The sequence below is a fragment of the Felis catus genome, chromosome B3, assembly GCF_018350175.1.
Source record: "Felis catus isolate Fca126 chromosome B3, F.catus_Fca126_mat1.0, whole genome shotgun sequence".
Classification (NCBI taxonomy): domain Eukaryota; kingdom Metazoa; phylum Chordata; class Mammalia; order Carnivora; family Felidae; genus Felis; species Felis catus.
The window spans coordinates 54,928,319-54,952,853 of record NC_058373.1 but is presented as its reverse complement, the minus strand read 5'-3'; the positions used below and the strand labels follow the sequence as shown (position 1 = coordinate 54,952,853).

Genomic DNA, 24,535 nt, shown 5'->3' with positions numbered 1-24,535 from the left:
GAGGGCTTTTTTTTTTTTTTAATACATTCTAGATACTAGCCCTCTGTTGGATAAGTGGTTTGCAAATATTTTTTCCCAGTCTATAGTTTGCCCTTTATCTTCTTTACGGAGTCTTTCACAGAATAAAAATTTATTATTTTGATAAAATACAATGTACTCATTTTTCCTTTAATGGATCATATCAAGTCTAAAAACTCTTTGCCTGGCCCTATGTCCTAAAGATTTTCTCCTGTGCTTTGCTTTCCTAAAAGTTTCATAGTTTTACATTTGATGTTTAAATCCATAATCCATTTGAATTAATGTTTATGTGAAGTGTGAGGTTTGTTCTCTTGCCTACAGATGTCCAATTACTTCAATACCATTTGTTGAAAAGGCTCTTTCTTCCGTTCAGTATAATGTCCCCAGCCTCCTCACTGTGGGGTCACCAGGGCTGTGGGAGTCCCTCCACTGGAGGCCACACCTCCTAAAAGGCAGTCTTTCCACAGCTCTCTCTCTCCAGATTCTGTTACCGTGCTCTCCACTTACCCATTCGCTGGCCCCAGGGCACCTCATTCTCCCTGGTGGTTTCCCCATACTCTGCCCACACCTTTGTAAATAGTCCCTTTATTAAACTCTCCTCAAATTACCCAATTTAAGTGAGCCATCTGTTTCCGGTTAGGATCAGGATCCTGCAAATAAATTTTCCACATCCCAAACATCAGACATAAATACCGTGAATTGTCACAAAGAAATAATCATTTTATTTTTTTTTTGAAAAGTTGTTTACAGGTATTTATAGGCAAATGGATTTCCACTTTAAAACAGATGAAGATAAATGTGTGTCATTAAAATAGCATGCAATCAAACATTTCTTCTGCTGTTTCATTCTGGTTTAACTGTGTCTGTGGTACTTGGTAAGTGCATTATTTGCTTATCTAACTACTATAACATTACAGTCAAACACGATTTTCCATGTACTGGTGCCTCATGTACCAGTGCCCATGTGCTACTCACATCATTTATACTCTTGGCATCTATTTGTATCAGAAACTTTTTCTTGTGACCCAGTTAACACTCTTTTCAAACAGACTGAGACCACAACCCTGCTCTGTCTCTGAAAGGTGACTGGATCACCCATAAATTTCTATGATCTACACTCATGCTAACCCCCTTTGTGAGGATGGACAATCAAGAACTAAGGTATATGGAAAACTGATGAAAGAGACATTATTTTCTAGTTGTATAAAAGGAAACAAACCTACCTATGCAATCAGTGGCAGTAGAAGTAGAATAAAATCATAAACCTTTACAGAAAAATATTAGAGTTCAGTGCATTTGGTTTCTGATGATTTCTACCCAAAAAAATTTTCTGGTATTTTATTTAAAACTTAGCAAATATATCACAATTACAAAGGTTAAGTTGTATCTACAGAGCCAAAATGAAGTGGGGTTAAGGCAACTGTCCAGATTACTCGGGCTAAAAAAAACACCCCAAAGTCATGGCCAAACCATTATATGCAAAGGTGACTAAAAGACTGAAGTAGTTTTCTTCTACTCCAAACAACCAAATCCACTTCTACCATCATCCTGATAACACTCCAAAGGTTCAATGTCTTTGACTAAAGGCTTGGGGTCTCCGCTACCTAAATGTTGATTTCAGTTGTGCCATTTGTTCTGGGAGTATAGATGCAGGCTAAAGGAAAAAGCTCAAGCTTTCGTCTTAATGACACAAACTGATTATCAACACTGACCCCTAATAAATGGAAAATTTGCTTCTTATAGACTTATGTTACAGCTGAGATAGACTTCTAAATTCACCTAGACCAATTCCCTTATTTCATAGACAAGGAAACGGGCGTCCAGATAGGTTTAGCAGCTCGCTCACAGTCACATAGAGAAAACTGTCCAGCACTTTTCTCTACACAACACTTAATTATACCCTCAGATCACCAGTGTACTTACATGTGGCAAACCCTTCCAACTGCTTCATTCAATATGTCTTCTCCCTTCTGCATTTTGTCTGATCATATCTAGAAAAGATGCTAAGGATACATGTAGATTCAGTCATAGCCAATCAAGAGGATATTTCTCCATACTTTCAAATAGAGTCAATACTTTAATAAGAATGAAACCAATTTGGATATTGAATATGAAGAACACTGGTTTGTCTGCCGTGTTTTAAATCCATGCACGCATGAGCTTCCTTTGTGGGAGGGGAAGGGGAAGGAAAGGGGGAGAACCACGATGGAATCAGAAATGACTGATAGATTTGGGTTCTTCAGCTTGCTCTGTGCTGCATACAAAGTGTCCAAATAGCAAAGACTGAGAAATACTAGGCCAAAGAATTTAGGCCCCAACCCTTGGCTAATAAATGAGACAGGCCAATGAAACAGACCAACGCTTTCAGTGGCTTTTGTTTTGATTCCACCGGCATAGACACCATCCAAATTCAATGTCAAATTTATTTGATCATTGTAGTGAAAGTGCTACTAAACAGAAAATCTGATAAAGTCAATAACTATCCAGCAAATTGCGTCTTATTTTTGTAACAAGGAAAAACTTTTTTTTTTTTGGCAAATAGTTCTATAGTTATAGAATATGAAGACACTTAGAACTAATCTCCCCAATATGAAAATGTCCCCAAATTATCAAGTTGAAAGGCACATACCACTGCCCCAGCAGTTCATCCAGGTAGTCTCTAGCATGGGAAATTTTAATTGTGCTTTTAGCTTGCTATCGATGCAATATGGCCTTAAAAAGTGACATCCGTGCATATGATAATTTCTTCTCAGACGGAGCAATCCTCTTCCCCTTTTCTGATTTTCACTTTCTGAAGATCGATCTGTGTTAGTTCTTTATCATATAAAGGACATAGTCCATGATGCTCTTGGGAAAATGTAGTTCACAGATTGTGCTCTATTTTATCTATCAACCAAGTTTGGATTATCTTTGTATCCTAACACAAAATGAACTTTCTTGAAATATCAGTGTGATGGTACTTCCATATTGTCATTTGTTGGAATGCAGAAGTCCTGGATTATTATCTTTTCTCACTGGCTGTTTAAGGCTTACTTCACTTCCAGAAGAGATGATTGGCAAACTATTATCCATGTGGTATCTGATAAGGTGGCCAACATTATCAAACACATGATCCTTGGTCCTTACCTTGAAAAGGAAGCACAAAGTCCTTAGGTTAAATGATAATAGCTCCCCTAAAAGATGTAAGCAATCAGGAAGAAAAACAGACATATCCTTGAATGAGATACTTGGGCTGAATAAAAAAAAGAAAAAAAGGAAAGGTACTTTCCAACTCTATATCCCTTAGTAAACAATTTTCTCATTCCTCATTACCTTTTTAAAGCAATTTTCTGTCCCAGTCAGAAAAATGGTAAACATTTGTCACACAGTTCAAATTTACAACCAACCTGTTTGCCACGTTACTGTTTGATATATTCTATCATGTCACCATTCCTATAAATATTTAACTGTATACACAAGCATGAATCCCAGGATTACAATTTTGACCCAGCAAGCAGACTGCTTCCAAAATATCTTGTGTCTGTAGGAAGCAGGCCCTTCTGGAGAAGTCCTGCCACTCCGTGGAGGCTGAACACAAATCCTGTCTCCTTTAAGAAGCCTCCTCAGACCTTCCCAATAGGTATTCTTATCTCCTTCCTGCATTCTTCATAGTAGCTGATTCATAAATATTTGCTACATGGAACTTCTCGTCTGCATGCCAGAGCAACTCAGTTTCCCAATGCCTGCCTTCTCCCGAGGACTTTCCTCCCCAGTATTACTGTATCCTCACCCTGTGCATGGGCAGAAGATAATACTCTCCATCATGACTCCATGGGCCATAATATAGTTCTGTTTGGAGGGTGGCTGGGAACTGTCAGGGAGTGGGAAGGCATGAGGTCAGAGAACACCTTGTTATGTGATTCTGCTACTTCTCTACAAGGGATTTTTTATTTCTGCTTAGATATTGATTTTCAGTGTATTAAAAAAATACACACTTATTGGAATAATTGACCTCATTTGAATATGATTATGAATTAGATACTGGTAATGTATCAATGTTTAAATTTCTTGATTTTGATCACTGTACTGTCTATGTAAGAGAATATCCCTGTTCATAGGGAATACACACTCAAGGATTAGGAGAAAAAGGGCACAACGTTTACAATTTACTTATCAAACCAAGACTTGGAAACATTTTTATATCCTTCATCTCAACCCCAACCCACGTCACATGAGCTGATCAGATCTGCCAGTCTGTGTTGTTAATTCCAGTTCACTCTGCTCTCCTCTCTTTGTTTCTCCTACCTCCATTCTGGTTCAGACTTTCACTAGTTTTTACCTCAGATCCCCTAATTACATTCTTCTCTAATCAATCCTGTATACAAATGTCAAATTAATCTTCCAGTACAGGGGTGGGACACCTGCGTGGTTAGGTCAGTTAAGCCTCTGGCTCTTGGTTTCGGCTCAGGTCATGATCTCATGGTTCACAAGTTCAAGCCCCACATTGAGCTCTGCAAATGATAGTGTGGAGCCTACTTAAGATCCTCTCTCTCTCCCTCTCTCTGCCCCTCCCACGTGTGCTCTCTCAAAATACATAAACTTAAAAAAAAAAAACAAAAAAAAAAACCTTCCAGTGCAGGGATTATAAACTATCCACTCTCTAGCCAAACATACCAGGAGCTGTTTTAGTTAGCTGGGGGGGGGGGGGGGGGGGGGGTAAGGCAGAGGTGCCCAATAAAGAGTTTTTTAAGTATTTTGAATCAAAAATGGGGAGATTTCCTATAAAAATTTAGTTTTGCGGTTTCTTTGGGAAAATTAAATCTGGCTACACTGGGCCCTTCCTCCAAATGGCAGCAACTGACTAAGGCTGAGTGTGACGGTCCCCCTTACACAGGACATGTGCTTCCCAGTTAGTTCATCACAGCCCACCACACTCTATGTTCATTCCACCATTTGCCCAGCTTTACGCACTTATGATACAGGCCAGGCCCTGCAAACATTTGCTGCTGTGACCCCAATCACACTTCTGTGTGTGTGTGTGTGTGTGTGTGTGTGGAGAGAGAGAGAGAGAGACAGAGAGAGAACAAAACCATAACATGAGATCTACCCCACGAACAAATTTTTTTAATTTTTTAAAATATTTTATTTATTTTTGAGAGAGAGAGACACAGCATGAGCAGGGGAGGAGCAGAGAGAGAGGAAATCCGAAGCAGGCTCCAGGCTCTGAGCTGTCAGCACAGAGCCTGATGCAGGGCTCGAACTCATGACCCGTGAGATCATGACGTGAGCCAAAGTTGGACACTTAATCACCCAGGGGCCCCAACTTCACGAACAAAATTTTAAGTGTACAATATAGTTAACTCTAAGCACAATGTTGTACAGCAGATCACTAGAACTTTTTCATCTTACATGACTGAAACCTACACCCAGTAAACAACAACAACCCATTGCCTCTGCCTCACCAGGCCCTGGCAACTACCGTTCTACTTTCTAAGAGTTTTCACTACCTTAGATATTTCATGTAAGTGGAATCACGCATTATTTGTTGTTCAGTGACTGGCTTATTTCAATCAGAAGGATGTTCTCCAGGTTCATTCATGTTTGTAGTATGTGACAGACTCTGTCATCTTCTGTACGGCTGGATAGCATTCCATATATATAACTTGTTTCCACTTCTTGGCTATTGTGAATAATGTTGCAGTGAACATGGAGGTGCAAATGTCTCCTTAAGATCTGGATTTCAATTCTTTTGGGATAAATACCCATCCAATAAATATGGATCATATGCGAATTCCATTTTTAATTTTTTGAGGAAACTCCGTACCATTTTCTACAACAGTTACACCATTTTACATTCCCACCAATAGGACACAGAGGTTACAATTTCTGTACACCCTCAACAACACTTGCTTTTTGTTTTTTTGTTTTAATATTTATTTATTTTATTTTTTAACGTTTACTTATTTATTTATTTAGAGAGAGAGAAAGAACATGCACATGTGTGAGTAGGGGAGGGGCAAAAAGAGAGGAAGAGAGAGAATTCCAAGCAGACTCCACATAGAGCCCGATGTGGGGCTCCATCTCATGAACCATGAGATCCTGACCTGAGCCCAAATCAAGAGCTGGACTCATAACTGACTAAGCCACCCAGGTGCTCCTGTTTGTTATTTATTATGGCCATCCTGATAGGTGTGAGGTGATATCTTACTGTGAATTTGCATTTCCCTGATGATTATTGTTGTTGAGCATCTTTTCAAATACCTGCTGGCCATTTGTATGTCTTCTTTGGGAACGTGACTATTCAAGTCATCTGTCCATTTTTTAATCAGATTATTTGTCTTTTTGCTACTGAGTTCAAAATTTCATCATATGTTTTGAAAATTAACCCCTTATCAGATATATGGTTTGAAAATATTTTCTCCCATTCTGATTGTTCTTCGCTCTGTTGATTGTTTCCTTTGCTATGTAGGATTTTTTTAGTTGTATGTAGTCTCACTTGTCTATTTTGGCATTTGTTTGTATTTTTCAGTGTTATATTCAAGAAATCATTGCCAAGAACAAAATCATGAAGTTTTTCCTTATGTTTTCTCCTAGGGGTTTTATAGTTTTAGATATTACATATAAGTCTTTTATCTATTTTGAGTTAATTTTTCTGTGTGGTGTAAGATAAAGGTCCAATTTTATTCTTCTTCAGGTGGATATTGTTTTCCCAAAACCATTTGCTGAAAGAGTATTCTTTCCCCATTGTGAATTCTTGGCAACCTTTGCAAAGATCATTTGATCATACATAAATAGGTTTATCTCTGGGTTCCCTATTCTGTTCCATCTATATATCTCTCTTTACTCCAGTACTATATTGGTTTGATTACTCTAGCTTTGAAACCATAAGTGTAATGTCTCCATCTTTGTTCTTCTTTCTCAAGATTGGCTATTTTGGGTTCTCTGTGGTTCTGAGTGAATATTAAGATCGTACTTCTATTTTTGTAAAAACTGCTATTAGAATTTTGATGGAAACTGCATTGAATCTGTAGATTACTTTGGGTAGTAATGACATTTTAACAACATGAAATCTTCTTATCAATGAACATGAGATGTCTTTTCATTTGTGTCTTCTTTAATTTCTCTCAGCAATGTTTTGAAGTTTTCAGTGCATAAGTCTTTTGCCTCCTTGGTTATGTTTATTCTTAAGTATTTTACTCTTTTTGATGGTATTGTAAATGAGATTATTTTCTTAATTTCCTTTTCAGAGTGTTATTATTATTTACACATGCAACTGATGTTTGTATGTTCATTTTCTATTCTGCAATGTTGCCACACTTGTTGATTAGTCATAACAGGATTTTTGTGGAATATTTAGGATTTTCTACATACAAGATTCTATCACCTGTGAAGCAATTATTTTACTTCTTCCTTTCCAATTTGGATGCCTTTTATTTCTTTTTTCTTCCCTAATTTCTCTGGCTAGTACTTCCAGTACTATGTTGGTTGTAGTACTTCACCACTAAAAGTGGTGAGAGGAAAAGATGTCTGTTTTTTATGTGGGGTATGATATTAGCTGTAGGCTTTACATACATGGCTTTTATTATACTGAGGTCATTTCTTTCTACTCCTAGTTTGTTGAGCGTTGTTTTGAGTTTTTTTAATCATGAAAGGGTGTTGAATTTTACCAAATGCTTTTTGTTCATCTATTGGGATGATCATATGATTTTTATTCTTCATTTATTAATGTGGTGTGCCATATTGATTGATGCCCTTTGTTGAACCTTCCTGGCAATCCAGGGATATATCTTACTTGGTCATGGTGTATGATGTTTTAGTGAACTACTGAACTTTGTTCGCTAGCATTTAGTTAAAGATTTTTATATATATGTTCATTAGGCATATTGGCCGGTTTTCTTTTCTTGTAGTATCTTTTTCTGGGTTTGGTATATGGGTAAGGTAGGCTTCATAAAATGAGTTTGTAAGTATTTTGTCCTCTTCAGTTTTGGGGGGTGGGGAAAGCTTAATAAGCATTGGCATTCATTCTTCTTTAAATGTTTGAAAGAATTTACCAGTGAAACCATCTGGTCCTGGGCTTTTTTTTTTTTTAATGAACAGTTTTTGATTAGTGATTCAGTCTCCTTACTAGTAATTCATCTGTTCAGATTTTCTATTTCTTCATGAATAAATCTTGGTAGGTTGCATATTTTTTAGGAATTTATCCCTTTCTTCTGGGTTATCCAATTTGTTGGCATATAATTGTTCTTAATCTCTTATAATCATTTAATCTCTATGGCATCAGTTGTAATGTCTCCTCTTTCATTTCTGATTTTATTTATTTGCGTCTTCTCTCTTCTTAGCCAACCTAGCTAAAGGTTTGTCAGTTTTGTTCATCTTTTCAAAACACCAACTTGTAGTTTTGTGGATTTTTCCTATTATTTTTCTATTCTCTTTCACTTATTTCTGCTCTAATCTGAATTATTTCCTTTCTTCTGCTACTTTTGGGTTTAGTTTGCTCTTTTTGTAATTCCTTGAGGTGTTAGAATGTTTATTAGAAAGCTTTCTTTTTTTTTTTTCCAGTGTAGGCATTTATCACCATCAACTTTCTTCCTATTGCTTTTCACTGTGTTTCGTAGATCCAGTGTGTTTTTCATTTCCATTTGTTTGCAAATATTTTCTAATTTCCCTTTAATTTTTTCTTTGACACTGGCTGTTCAATAGTGTATTAATTCTGCATATTTGTGAATTTTCCAGTTCTCTTTCTGCCATTAACTTCTAGTTTCATTCCAGTGTGATCAGAAAAGATACTTGGTATAATTCATTCTTCTTTAATTTCCTAATGCTTGTTTTGTGACCTAACGTGATCCATCTTAGTATTTGTGATCTAACAGGTGAATGTTCTGAGTATGCTTGAAAAGAATGTGTATTCTGCTGCTGTTGGGAGGAATGCTCTGCATATGTCTGTTAGATCCATTTGGTCTATAGTGTTGTTCAAGTACTTCTGACTGCAGGTTCTATCTATTGTCAAAAGTGGGGCACTGAAATCTCCCACTATTATTGTATTACTATTTCTCCCTTCAGTTCTGTCAACGTTTGTATCATATATTTGGGTACTCTGATGTTGAGTGCATATACATTTATAATTGTCATATCTTTCTGGTGAATTGATCTCTGCTCAGGTCATGATCTTGGGGTTCGTGAGTTTGAGCCCCACGTCAGGCTCTGTGCTGACAGCTCAGAGCCTGGAGCCTGCTTTGAATTCTGTGTCTCCTTCTCTCTCTGCCTCTTTCTCTCTCAAAAATGAATACACATTTTAAAAATGCAAAAAATAAAATAAAGTGAGTCTCTTCTAGACAGCATAGAGTTGGATCTTGCTTTATATCCATTCAGCTAGTCTATATTTTTTGACTGGGGAGCTTAATCCATTTACATTTAAATTAATTATTAATAAGGAAGGACTATTACCATTTTGTTAACTGTCTTTTGCCCAGGATTGTTTCTGTCTACAGGCATCCTCTGCCCAGCCATACATCTTTTATCGACTTAATATCATTCTTCTGCTCTGTCTGTTCCTGTGCTTCCTTTCCTATTCTCCAAATGTACCCCTTTAAAAAATTTTCTGTCCTTCAAGGTTCATCTTACATGTCAGACCCTGCAAGAAGCCTTTTCAGTGTGCCTCAAAGACAGTATTCCTCTATGCTGAGAAATACCATAATACTTTGGTTGAACCATTCTTATGTCATTCACACTTGTGTTATAATTATTTAAGTATCTGTTTTATGAAGTTATAAGTGCTCTGAGAGCAAGGACAATGTATGTAACACTAAGCAACAGTCAACTGTGAATCTTTGTACTTCCATGTAGTAGGTATTCATTTAATTCACTAGATTGAACTGAGAAGAGTGGAAAGAGCTGTCCTCTACCTGAACCTCCAGGGTGGCTCCCTCTCAAACCCCTCCACTGGCCTCTAGTTAACACTTCCTGCTCCAACTGGAGGGTTCAAGAAAAAGGAAACCCTTAGCCTTATCATGCTTCAATATCAGGTTTGGGATCGATCATTCAGAGTAACCTTAGTTACAACAACCTGTGAAAAACATAAGAGGTCAATGATACCTTGCCTTCAGGATCCACCAGGAGAAGATGCTTTGCCTGGCCTCCCTGAAGTCCACTTAGCACATACTGACCAGGAGATGTTGCACTTTCTCGAACCAAAAAGTCCCCATCCTTTACCAAGAGGCTCTCTGCTGCCTTCCTGCTCAGCTTGCCATGGTAGCAGTCTTCATTCCGCAGCTGCTGCTTAATGTGTGGCAAAGAATGTGAGCTGGCAGGCTGGGCCGTGGCACCTGGCTGAACAGTTTCTGGTGCTTCTACAGTCAAAACACAAAGAGAGGGCATCACCAAGCTACCTCCTCCTTCATTCATTCATTCATTCATTCATTCATTCAGCAAATATAACCTGAGGCCCTACTGTGTGTCATGCACTGTTTAAATAATGCTGCTTCTAGAACAAATGGAGTTTTTGTTTCCAGAACTTCCCACAGGCTTTAATTTAATGGTAGGACCAAACATTGCCTTTGGCTTCTGTTGGCAGGAAAGACTTGACCAGGTGCAGGAGTTTTCCTTTCAGATGAGAAATGGGACTGACCTGCGAGAATTGCTTTCATAACTGCAGAGAGAGGCACTCTATGTCCCAGGGGCTGTATGTTAAAGAAAAAAGAAGCTTACGCAGTACCTGGATCAAAGATAACTTTGAACACATTCCCAAACTCTTTGAAAATGCCTATGGTAACTTTGGATTATGCCCACTTTTTAGTATTTAGCTTTTTATTTTTTAAACCAAATTACTAATGTGCTTCAGAGATACCTCTGACCAAAAACTTCAAAGCTATGCTGAACCTCACAGCATTCCTATTAAATGACCACTCTGGTGTTTGTGTCATTCACCTGTGTGGATAAAGCACAGTTAATCAGGTAAAATAAGGCAAAGCATCAAGGAGGCCATGGTCTGATGCAGTTCCCCAATGTTCTGCAGAACAAATACTCTCTAGAGTTGAGGGCAGAGGGGATGAAAAAGTATATCCAGGTGGCATGTAATAGTATTTTGATACTCATGGCAATAATAATTATTATGCAGTCCTCATTTATCATATATGATAGGCAGCGCTCAGTGCTCTACACATATCTTGTTCGGTTCTCAAAACTAGACAGGCAAGGAAATGGATCTTTAAAAAGACCACATGAATTACTCAAAGTCACATTGCTAATATGCTGTAAATCTGGGGTTTGAAATGACATCTATTTGACTCCAAAGCCCAGGTTTTTAATCACCACAGTCTAAAACCCTTGCCTTAAAAGTGAAAATCTTTCCATTATCAAAAGTGGTCTAGCCAACTCTACTTCTGCAGTACCTACAATGGTCCCAAGTAAAGAGCAAGCCTGGGGTGCCTGGATGGCTCAGTCGGTTAAGCATCCGACTTCAGCTTAGGTCATGATCTCATGGTTTGTGGGTTTGAGCCCCCATCGGACTCTGTGCTGACAGCTCAGAGTCTGGAGCCTGCTTCAGATTCTGTGTCTTCCTTGCTCTGCCCTTCCCCTGCTCACACTGTCTCTCTGTCTCTCTCAAAAATAAATAAACATTAAAAAAATACCAAGGCTATCAGGATGATATACAGCATCTCCAGAAGTAATAAAAATTCTTAGGTCTGAATCCAGGTAAAAGTTGTATGGTTTACATGGCAAATTTACTAGGAAAATAACTGCAGAAATCAGACTTTGTCTATTTAAATGCAAAGGATCTTTTGCATAGAAGCCACACTTCATCTTTATAAATGCAGAAGTGTGTTTCCATGTCCTTATGCAAGGGTCTTGCAAATGAGAAATCCTCTTAACTCTAAGTTCTACAACTTACACATGACAATCTCATGAAGTCATTGATACAGGCAACCAGTCCCTGCAGACATAACCCAATTCTCCTGTTAATATGTTATAGTTTTGTTGCTACTTAAGAACTCCTCTCTGCATAGCACGATTATGATGCAGCATTCACAAATGTGTCTTTTTGAAAATATCTTGAGTCTGTATTTAATGGCTGAAAATATTCTCCTCCACAATCAGGTCTATCTATTGTTGCCAGAAAAAGGCTGAAAAAACGTGTCCAGATTTGATAAATAATAAATGAAGTTGGCCTTAGTGCTGCTTGCTTTGAGGCATAATAGAGAACTCTGATAAGTAGTTGCATGTGTGTTTGTGTATGTGAGAGGGAAAGTGTTTGTGTGAGTGGAAGAGAGATACATGCATGCGTGTGTGGGGGCACACATCTTAATGCATGATGGCTTTCAGTTTATTCTGAGATAAGGGTGGAGAGCTTTTGGACAAGGACAAAACAAAAGAAAAACAGACATGATATCATCTTGAAAAGAGGCAACAGATCATGGGCCAGCCTGAGGATATGGACAATATTTTCCTAACACAGTTTCCCAGATTAGCACCAGAATAGCACACACTGTGCTGGGACATTTCAATCATCTAAAAATTTGCTGAAGTCTACTCTTCCTAAAACTAGAATATCTGAAAGATTTTTTTTAATTTGTTTTAATTTTAAAAGTTGTGCATGCTACTTGTTTTTAAAATCTGGGAAACACAGAGAAACAAAGAAAAATAATCACCTGTGGTCCCATCACCAAATACAACTACTATTTAACACTGTGGCACATTACCTATTAGCAACTCCTTTCTCACATAATGTTGACTTTGAGAAAGATAATCATAATTTAAATCTAGTTATTTACATAAAATTCCCATAGAAAATTTAGTAAGTTATTGACTTGATATAATTAATAACATATTTTCTCAGAAGTAGTGAAGATCAAGGATGCAACATGATTACGGCCACTCTACATTTAAGTGAGACCTAAAAAGAAAAAAGTGATAGGAATCATAGAAGAAAGCAATCATGTCATCTTGCAGTTCCCATAGCAACTGAAAACATATTTTTCACAATCAGAAATTTGGGAAAGCCCAAGACAGATATGAATATCCACACCCATAAGTATCTGATGGGCAAAACCTCAGACAGGGAGCCTAGGGCTTAAGGAAGAGAAAAATATCTGACAAGCAAAATCAAATTAAACAATTGCACGTAATCCCAGTGATAAAGAATAAGACATTTAAAGAAACCAATGTGAACTGTGAAGACAGCATACTGATGCATTCAATTTTTAAGTAGCACATGTGACCGGGTATTTCGGGGTAGAAATGATTATTATATTAACAAAGGGCTGAAAAAATAGATGTCCATCAATAAGGGGATGATTATATAAACTATGATATACTCATATAATACAATACTATAAAACAATTGAAAATAACAAAGATTTGTTCATCCAACATAGGAGGACATAAATATGTAAAGCAAATATTAACAGACTTGAAGGGAGAAATAGACAGCAATACAGTAGTAGTAGGGGACTTCAATACCCATTTTCAACAATAGATAGATCATCCAGATCGAAAATCAGTAAGGAAACTTTCGACCTCAAAGTACACATTAGACCAGATTGACTCAACAGACAGTGACAGAACATTTCACCCAAAAGCAATAGACTATATACATTCTTCTCCAGTGGACATGGGACATTCTCCAGGATAGATCATATGTTAGGCCACAAACAAGTCATAATACATTTTTTAAAAATGAAATCATATCAAGCATCTTTTCTGACCACACTGATATGAGAAATCAATTACAAGAAAACTAGTAATTCACAAATACGTGGAGATTAAACAGCATGTCACTAAACAACAAACGGGTCAAAGAATAAATAAAAAAGTAAATCATAAAATATCCTGAGACAAATGAAAATGAAAAAAAACCTATGAGATCCTAGCAGAGGCAGTTTTAAGAGGGAAGTTCATAGCAATTAATACCTCCATTAAGAAAACAGGGGTACCTGGGTGCTCAGTCAGTTAAGCACAGAATTCTTGATTTGGGCTCAGGTCATGACCTCACAGGTTCCTGAGATTGAGCCCCAAGTCTGGCTCTGTGCAGACAATGCGAAGCCTGCTTAGGATTCTCTCTTTCTTCTCTCTCCCTCTCTCTCTCTCTGCCCTCCCCTGCCACTTGCGTGCATGCACATGTGCTCTCTCTCTCTTTCTCTTTACCTTAAAATAAATAAACTTAAAGGGGTGCCTGGGTGACCCAGTTGCTTAAGTGTCCGACTCTTGATTTCAGCCCAGGTCATGATCTCACAGTTCGTGAGTTTGAGCCCCGAGTTGGACTCCGCACTGACAGTGTGGAGCCTCCTCAGGATTGTCTCTCTTCCTCTCTCTCTCTCTGCCCATCCCCTACTTGCACATACTCTCTCTCAAAATAAACTTAAAAAAAATTAGATAGTATCAATACTAGTAATTCCCTTCTGCCAAGTTTGATGAAAATAAAGATCGTGTGGAGCTTTTCGTACACAGTGTGATAGGATTAATTGGGGAGCCCAGAAGGCATGCTTGGGAGATACTACACTCAGGCCTCAAGATTTGTTTTTGTTTGTTTTATTTTGTTTTACTGAACTAATCAGTAAGCTTTTGACTGGAAAAGGGAAGCTAAGTATGCCTAAGTAAGGAAAGAAATTTCAGGAAACATTAAGGAGGAAAGGTTAAAAAGTATATTTCAGATATTTTGCAGAAATTTATGTATAAGGTTATCCCTACTCTATCTTATTTCATTTTATTAAATCAACATTATTTATACTTTTAGAGTTGGAATTAATTTTTTTGGAGAGAACAATTGCATCAGGGGGGCCAGGAGGGCTACGGTACACTATATCCTAATAGGAAATAAAGACTGAAGAAGTACCTGAAGCCTTTATTTAAACATGTTCCCTCCAAGTCCGGGAGACGCAAAAGGATGACAAAAAGGCTGAAATCAGTAAAAATGCATTTTGACATTAAAATTTTGGACAAAGCTGGCCTTATTTACTTTCAACTAATGACAGGAATGTTAATATACATTGATTTTACTTTTTCATATTATTGAGTTGTCCATGACAAAAGACAAAGGTTCTTTGTTTACATTATAAAGATTTTTTCCTGCTATGCTGTGCCTTTTATTCCCATGATGTATTCATTCCATAACTGGAAGCCTGTTTCTCCCACTCCCTTTCACCCATTTTGCCCAACTCTCTTCTCACATCCCCTCTGGCAACCATCAGTTTGCTCTCTGTATTTATAGGTCTGATTCTGCTTTTTGTTTCTTTATTCATTTCCTTTCCTTATAGAGCCCACATATGAGTGAAATCATATAGTGCTTGTCTTTTTCAGTCTGACTTATTTCTGACTTAGCATAATACCCTCTAGGTCTGTCCATGTTGTTGCAAATGGCATGATCTCATCCTTTTTTATGGCTGAAAAACATTCCATTACACCACACACACACACACACACACACACACACACACACACCTCTTTATCCATTCGTGTATTGAAGGACACTAAGTTGCTTCCATATCTTGACCGAGTTATAAAGATTTTTAACATTAAAGATTTGCTTATAAGGGAACTGCAGTTATGAATCAATGAATATCCCAGATCCCCTAACTCAGGCCACCCACTAAGTGAGTTTTCTTTTTTTTTTTTTTAAGTTTCTTTATTTTGAGCCTCAAAAAATTAAAAATAGATCTACCTTATGACCCAGCAATAGCACTGCTAGGAATTTACCCAAGGGATACAGGAGTGCTGATGCATGGGTGCACTTGTACCCCAATGTTTATAGCAGCACTCTCAACAATAGCCAAATTATGGAAAGAGCCTAAATGTCCATCAACTGATGAATGGATAAAGAAATTGTGGTTTATATACACAATGGAATACTATGTGGCAATGAGAAAGAATGAAATATGGCCCTTCGTAGCAACGTGGATGGAACTGGAGAGTGTGATGCTAAGTGAAATAAGCCATACAGAGAAAGACAGATACCATACGTTTTCACTCTTATGTGGATCCTGAGAAACTTAACAGAAACCCATGGAGGAGGGGAAGGAAAAAAAAAAGAGGTTAGAGTGGGAGAGAGCCAAAGCATAAGAGACCCTTAAAAACTGAGAACAAACTGAGGGTTGATGGGGGGTGGGAGGGAGGGGAGGGTGGGTGATGGGTACTGAGGAGGGCACCTTTTGGGATGAGCACTGGGTGTTGTATGGAAACCAATTTGACAATAAATTTCATGTTTAAAAAAAGAGAGAGAGAGAGACAGAGAGCATGAGTCAGAGAGGGGCAGAGAGAGAGAGGGAGATAGAGAGAATCCCAAGCAGGCTCCATGCTGTCAGCGCAAAGCCTGATGGGGGGCTCGAACTCACGAAATGTGAGATCATGACTTGAGCCAAAGTCGGATGCGTAACTGACTGAGCCACCCAGGTGCCCCTAAATGAGTTTTCTAATAATACACTGTTGCTTTGAAAAGTCCATGAAATGGAAGCCATCAAGCATATACTCTTACCAAGTTAGTTTTAATACTTGAGGTCCACAAACTTTTTTCAAAAAACTACCTCCCCTAACAAATATTACCTTATCCATACCGGTCACTGTAAAATGGACTGTTAAATCCACTGCAGAAATCTGAACTGATTGCATATTCCATCATCCATCACACAAAATGTATCACCCAGATGGCTCTTCAATGAAAGACAGGTGCCCCAGGTGTCATCAGCCAGCCTCCAGCTGACCGCCCCTTGAGGGTCTGCCTCACCTTTAGGGAGCTGCCTTTTGCCCAAAGGCTTGCCCTCCCTCGTGTGGCCTACACCCACAGACTGAAATAAATGGAATAAAAGGCCCAGCCCTTTGGCGCAATGTGGCACAGCCCTGACGCGCCCCCTATTCTCCCTGTAGGGTTGGCTGAGGCTCCGTCAGGGCTACACAGTGACTCTGCTTCTCCATCTGCCCAAGGCTGCTTCTTCTCTCTCCCTTCCCGATAGTGATCCCAACAAGTACCCTGCATGCCAAAGCTCCATCTCAGTGTTTGCTTCCAGAGAACCCAACCAGGTTGTTTAGGTGCCAAGACTGATCACAGAGAGCTTGCAAGAAGATGGTTCACTTGTCACCTGGCTGGTAATGAGGACGTCTGTTTCTCAGTCTAGGAGTTAAGGTGGTCTGGTGAAGTCCCGGCTCAGCAAAATCTCCTTCTAAACTTCATCTTGTTATTGCTCACGCTAGCTGGAAAGTTGTCTTTGGCCTTTTGGAGAGACTTCCTGGGCTAGCAAAAGGACTTTCCAAAGGACTGGTTCTCCATCTTTGTAGTGAACCAAATGTGGTTCACCCAAATTTGAACCCAACACACTTTAATATTTTATAAAAAGCATTATTTATTTATTTATTTTTTAGTTGATCATAGACTTTTGGTTTGTTTTGCTTTTATTTATTTATGTTACTGTGTACGCATTTACCCCTGGAAGCACTTTAGCAGGAAAATGATATCTGTCTTATTGCATTTAACTCACAGTATATGGCTGAAGAAAGAAGCCATCTTATTTTAGTGTTCCATAGATGACTTACCAAGGAGTTTCGAAATGAATAAAATTAAAACCATCACTCAACAGAGCCAAATAATGGTCACTGTTCCTCACACAAGCCCACAAATTCAAAATTATCTCCTGGCTTTGACCATCCTTCCTTCAGCAAGAGCACACAGCCAAAACCAAAAGTTGGGACCCAGTTTAAAGTATTTGAAAAGATTATTCAACATCAAAGACCCCAAACCTTGAAATCCATAATATCTCCCAAATTAACTGTGGTACAAGATTGAGGTAAGAAAGAATCCTTTTTGCTCCCTGAAAATGAGACCAAGGAAATAGTCTTCCTGAAAATGAGAGCCAGTATAGTGAGATGAATAGTGGCCCCCCCAAAATGATACATTCAGATCCTGATCCCCAGGATCTGAATGGCCTAATTTGGGGAAAGGGTTTTTGCAGATGTAATTAAGTTAAGGATTGCGAGATGGGATCTTCCTGGCTTTAGGGCTCACCTAGAAGAGAAAGGGATTGTCCTAGAAGAGACAGGAGAGAGAGGTTTGAGAATGGAGGTGAAGGCCATGTGAAGACTGAGGCAGAGAACTGATGTGTCCACAAGCCAAGGAACACCAAGAATTGCCAGCCATCAGCAGAAGCTAGGAGAGAGGCATGGAGTGGATCCTCCTCCAGAGCCTCCAGAAGGAACCACCCCAGCTGACGTCTTATTGAGGACCTCTGGCCTCCAGAACTGTGAGAGAATAAATTTTCACTGCTTTAAGACACTCACTTTGTGCTGATTTGTTACAGCAGCCACAGGAAACCAATACAGATGGTGAACAGCTACTTACTCTGACGGTGCCACGGGCTCCCCAGGGAGTGAGCTGAGCTTTGATTTGGGGAAGAGCCAAGTGTACTTTGAAGACCCTGTGTATTTATGTAGCAGGGGTCATTGAGGAAATCCACTCGACACGTGTGCTTCATCAATGCGGCATCTCGTTGGCACTGCCCTCCTCTCTCCTGTGCGTTACCTGTAGTGATTAGTTAATGATCAATGAATCACGTTTTTACTTTGTAAACAGCACGTAAAATTGTGTTTGAGTCTAGAATTGATAGGAAGGGAAAAGCCACCCTCATCCTATACAGATTTGAATACTGACCTCTAGATTTGACCTGTAAAAACAAGATAAGCACCAGGCTTTGAAGGAAAGCACCATCTCTTTGGCCTCCCAGGCCTTCCCTCCCCATCCCTCTGCTGACCCACTGCTTCAACACCAGACAGGAAACAAATCAGGAAGACCCAGGAGAGGAACAGCCAGAGAAAAAAGGGAGCCAGCTGTCTAGCAAACAGCACAAACCGCACACAACACTGCTCAAGGCCGCAGTCCAGGAACCAAGAAAACACACGTGCCATACAGAACTTGAATATCTATTATTTAAACTGCTTTTCAAAATAAGATAAAAAGAGAGAGGGAGGCAAACCACAAAACACTCTTAAATACAGAGAAGAAACTAAGGGATGCTGGAGGAGAAGTGGGTGTGGGGAGGGGCTAAATGGGGGCTGGGCATTAAGGAGGGCACTTGTTGGGATGAGCACTGGGTGTTGTATGTACGTGAAGAATCATTGGTTCTACTCCTGAAATCATTATTACACTATATGTTAACTACCTTGGATTTAAATAAAATTTAAAAAATAAAAAATAAATAAGTAAATAAACTGCTTTTCAAAAAACTCATTACATAATTATTAAGAATGGAAAGTCTGTCTCTCCCTATGCCCAAAGTTTTGTTTTGCCAAGCTCAGCCTTGAACCAACTGTTGACATTTATTCTGGCACTTAATGGAAAGAAGAACTCACCCCTCAGGATATCTCCTTTTTCCCTCTTACTCTGTCCCCTCCTCTTCCATTCTATTCCATATACTGTGGCCAAAATGATCTTTTTACAACTGAAAACCTGATAATATTTTTCAGCGGTTTAAAAACCCCTTACCTGCTTCCCATTGCTCTTTGGATACAGATCAAACTCTCCAACAAGCCCCAAGCCCTGGTCCTGGCTACCCAGCTTCCCTTGCACCCCCATGCTCCTCAGTCACACTGACCTTCCTGGAGGCTAATCTCCACCTTAAGGCCATCTTCTCTGATTGACATGCTTTTCCCTCACCATTCTCCATCACCCTCACCCTTCAGGTACCAGTTTAAACATCTCTTTCTCAACAGAGCTTTCTCTGACCTTCTCAGACTAGATTAAGTCTCTCTGCTTTCCTAGAAGTTTGTTCACCTTTGAAGGCCATATCACAAGAGCAAATAATTCTATTGTGTCATTTTGTTTAATACCTGTACTACATCTAGACTGCGTGTTCCATGAAGACAGAGATCCTGCCTCCTAACACATGCTTGCCACATATGACAAAAAACAGTTACTGAATGGATGGATATTAGCACTGTATTTCAGTACCTGGTGCATGAAGTATTTTGTACCATCCAGATGGTTCTGTCCTCAGAAAGCCAGGATAGAATATTTTTGTTTTTCCATTTAAACAGGTACATTTATATTTTTGACCAGATGTGTTACAAGATCACCACCAGGCTGATCTGAAGTGGTGACACTGACATTCCATTGTCTTACCATAAAACATCAGTTTTTCTATTGTTTCAGTCGTTAAACTCCTGGATGTGGTTCACAAAGGACCAACTTTATACTGGATTTCACATCATGATGAGCAGTGCTATAATTTTTATAACATAAAATATGGAAACCCAAGGGCACACCAAACAGGGGAAGCCCAGTCAGAAGGCTACAGACTTACTACCTACTCCTCCTTTCCTCCTGGCCTGTCTGCCAGCTGTTACACATCACCATGTCCCCTGTCATACCCCTGAGGGAAGAGTGAGATTTCTAAAGAAGGAGGGGTGGTCAGGGCACCTTGTTTCTTTGTTGCACTGTGCAACATATGGCAGTGTCCATTTGCTTAGTTAAGTGGATTTATGAATTATGTTATCTAGTTTAAACTTACGTCCATAAATGGACAAGTGGCTAAAAGATCACCGCAAATATCAAAGATTGAAGGTCATTCTTTTACTCTTATTACAAACTCCTCCTTGGCTGTATTATGAGCTTATAAACAAGAATGATCTAATTAGATAGGAACTTGGCCTCCCAAAAGTTAAAATTATCAGGATTTGAAATGTGGACATACGTCTATTTTCTTTATCAGTAAATGCGCTAAATGTATATTGGACCCTGAGATATTATCTAACGATAGTATTCAGCCACTGTAATTATCAAGGCATTTAAAAAATGTTTATTATCATTAACTCTAACTTTGAAATTTTCTATTTTCATCTGTGTGTTAAATTTTTTTTTAATTTTTATTTATTTTTTGACGGAGGGAGAGCAAGCGGGGGAGGAGCAGAGAGAGAGGGAGACAGAAATTCAACCAGGCTCTATGCTATCAGTCAGAGCCTAGTGCAGGGCTCAAACTCATGAACTGTAAGATCATCAACTGAGCCAAAGTCAAGAATCAGATGCTCAACTGACTGAGCCACTCAGGCACCCCTTGTGTATGTTTTATGACACATGCATAACATATTAGCATATGTGTATATAACTTATACATGATTGGTTTATCATTTATTTAGGAGTGCCTGCTCATAAAAATGTACTGAAAGCAGACTATGATCAAAGTGTTGTGGGGCACCTGGGTGGCTCATTTGGTTAAGCGACCAATCTTGGCTCAGGTCATGATCTCACAGTCTGCGAGTTCGAGCCCTGCGTCAGGCTCTGTCCTGACAGCTCAGAGCCTGGAGCCTGCTTCAGATTCTGTGTCTCCTGCTCCCTCTGCCTTTCCCCCACTCGTTCTCTCTCTCTCCCTCTCTCTAAAAAATAAATAAACATTAAAGAAAAACTGTGGTAAGAGGTCTGCTTCAAAATCAACATGGACCTGAGTTCAAATACTTGTGATACTTCTTACTGTTTGTATGGTTTGGGGTAAGTTATTTACCTTCCCTAAGTGTCAGTTTTTGTATCTGTAATATGGGGATGCCTAGCTTAAAATATGGTTGTGAGGACTAAATGAAAGAACGTGGATGAGACACTTACTGAGAATGGTGCCTGCCTCATAGGGATGTAGTAGGGATTCGATAAATAGTTAATATCTGCTCATTTACATGTGTTCATTGATGCTGGGGCTCTGCACATGGTACTTCTCTCCTGCTGCAATATCCTCCCTCCCCTTTCTGTACCTAACTCCTATTTGTCCTTTAAGATTCCATCTCTTTCAAGAAGCCTCCACGTTAGGGACACATAGGTGGCTCAGTTGGTTAAGCATCTGACTCTTGTTTTTGGCTCAGTTCATGATCTCATGGTTTGTGAGTTTGAGTCCTGTGTCAGGCTCTGCGCTGACAGTGCAGAGCCTGCTGAGATTCTCTCTCTTCCTCTCTCTCTGCTCACCCCCTGTGCTCATGTGCACAGGCTCTCTCTTTCTCTCCCTCTCAAAAATAAACAAAAACATTAAAAACAAAAGAAGGGGCACCTGGGTGGCTCAGTCAGTTAAGAATCAGACTTTGGCTCAGGTCACGATCTCACGATTCATGGGTTCAAGCCCCACATCGGGTTCTGTGCTGACAGCTCAGAGCCTGGAGCCTGCTTCAGATTCTGTGTCTCCCTCTCTTGCTGCCTCTCTCCCACTCACACTCTGTCTCTCTCTCCCTCTCTGCCTGTCTCTCTCTCAAAACTATATAAACATTAAGAAAAATTTTAAAAAAGAAAAAGAAGAAGAAGCCTCCCCCTTAGACCTTCCCTCCCCCAGGCCGGGTCAAGTGCCCTCCATACTATAGGTGTCTGTTTACTTGTCTGTCTGTCTTCCCCTTGAAACTGCAAATTCCTTGAGTGCTTAAGGAGAGACTAGAACCCATTTATCTGTTGTATCCTCTGCATCTTCAATGACTGGTATGAAGTAGGTGCTCATGTTTGTCAGCTGAACAAACAGATAATGAATGTCCACTTGGTCTTCCTTTCTCAGCATATTTGACCCACGTTCTGAGTCAACCTTTAGCACAAGGCACTGACTCGTCTGCCCCTCACAGAGTATGGCATGAGCCGACCACATCAGGTTTACCATCCCATAGGATTATACAAAAGCATCAAAGTCTAAATCCAGTCTCTCTTGAAAACAACCATTCCTCTTTTTTTTTTTAATGCATTATTTGATTTAACTCAGCAATGTTGCCTTAAATTAAAAAAAAATTATATATATATATTATATTATATTATATTATATTATATTATATTATATTATATTATATTTCAGTCTATACCCAAAAATCTTTCTTGGCTAAAGTGTGTGGTTGATGAGAGCTTAACCACACATGACAACCATTATGCATTCCAAACTTTCTTTTTGCCAAGTATTACTCTGAGAACCTATCCAAGCTGCCTAAGAGAAGATTTGTGGCAAAAAATAAATACATACTATACACAGGGTATACACTGTAAGTACCAAAGTTTTTTAAGTACAGGCCCTTAGGGTTTGTGGTAATTTAATGTCTTTTTGATTAAAAATATCAATATTTCCATTTGAACTTGGAGGTCTGGGAAACATTATTCTGTTTTACTAATTAATTTTCTCCATAAGGGAATTTAATATTAAGAAATGGTATCTTTTATAAGTCTGGTGATAAATATAATTAACTCCTTGAACAACCAGAAGCCTATTGCAGTATTTATAATATACTGGAATTCAAGTTTTAAATCATTATTTGAACAAATAAATGTCCTGGGAGGAAAAAGCCAAACCTTATTGAAAATATTTGCATAGGTGTTTCTCAAATGATTATGTCTAAAACTCTAGGAAAAGCCATAAAAATTATGCATTTGCTATTCTGGCAACTGCTATTAAATTGCTCACTGGTCAAGAATTTCAGATCAGTTTTTATTTTTATTATTTTTAGAGAGAGAGTGTGATCAGGGGAGAGGGGTGGGGGGGGAGAGAGAGAGAGAGGGGGGGGGAATCCCCAAGCAGGCTCCACACTCAGCACAGAACCCGACGCAGGGCTCAATCCCTTGACCCTGGGATTATGACCTTAGCTGAAATCGAGGGTCAGATGCTCAGCTTACTGAGCATCCCTCAGATCAGTTTTTCAACATATGCCCAAGTAGTCACAGGCAGACCTCAAGATAGGAACATCTGATTTCTGGGTATCTGTGGATGAATGGACATTGTAGTACTAAAGTCCTTCCTACCACAATAGGAGGAGCCTTAATTGTTGTGGCCTGTGGAGCAAGGGTCAAGTCCTTCAATCCCTCCTAGCATTCTGGGTCCCTGATGGAACTTAGAACCTGCTTTCCTTTTTTTTGTTTATTTGTTTTAAGTTTTTAATGCTTGTTTATTTTTGAGAGAGAGAGAGAGAGAGAGAGAGAGAGAGAGAGAGAGAGAGAGAGAGAGAGAGAAAGACATAGAGTGTGAGCAGGGGAGGGGCCAAGAAAGAGGGAGACACAGAATCCGGAGCAGGCTCCAGGCTCTGAGCTGTCAGCACAGAGCCTGACGCCAGGCTCAAACTCACAAATCGCGAGATCATGACCTGAGCCAAAGTCAGCCACTTAACCGACTGAGCCTCCCAAGTGCCCTGGAACCTGCTTTCCTAAGGAAATAAGGTTATAGCTCCATGATTTTCAGGGGAAGAAAGTATGCAGTTGGAGGACTTTTTCGAAACCACAAACGCCATCTCTCACCAGCCCAAGATCTTTAAAGGTTCCCAGCTATGAGCTGTTACCTTAGGGCCACCACAAGGAAGGCAGCTCTGTACTGGTTCCAGACTATCCCACAGTCAGAGTGCAACCGAAGAACAGGCACTTGCTATAGAATTTTCTATTGGTGTGTTTGTCATCACAAAATATACATTTAAGCTTCAGTACAGACAAACCAGAACAGTAGAACGTGGTATACTTGTCTAGGATATAGCCATCATGGCTAAAATTCTGGAATTAATTCTAGAAAAATATGTTCCAGACTCCAAATAAAGGTTTAGGAAAAAAGTCTGTTCATAAGTTTGGATTTGCTTATATTGGCTTAGG

The 24,535-nt window shown here is 39.3% G+C and overlaps 1 protein-coding gene across 3 annotated transcripts in view; it reads right to left on the bottom strand.

The window, feature by feature from the left end:
• Positions 1-717: 717 nt before the first annotated feature.
• The window catches only part of SHC4 (SHC adaptor protein 4), a 130,289-nt gene continuing 106,471 nt past the window's right edge, over positions 718-24,535 (bottom strand). The window contains exons 10-13 of one of the 3 annotated variants that reach the window (XR_006599255.1): positions 18,314-18,493; positions 10,090-10,343; positions 2,648-3,144; positions 718-2,021 (exon numbers count right to left, since the gene is read on the bottom strand). Coding sequence is in view for 2 of the 3 variants with exons in the window: in XM_023255385.2 (XP_023111153.1) it covers positions 2,989-3,144; positions 10,090-10,343; positions 18,314-18,493 (590 nt within the window). In the remaining variant the exon portion in view is untranslated. Of the gene's footprint in view, positions 3,145-10,089; positions 10,344-14,282; positions 14,888-18,313; positions 18,494-24,535 lie in introns of those variants that run through there. The other 2 variants (XM_023255385.2, XM_045059347.1) reach the window with 2 other exon arrangements.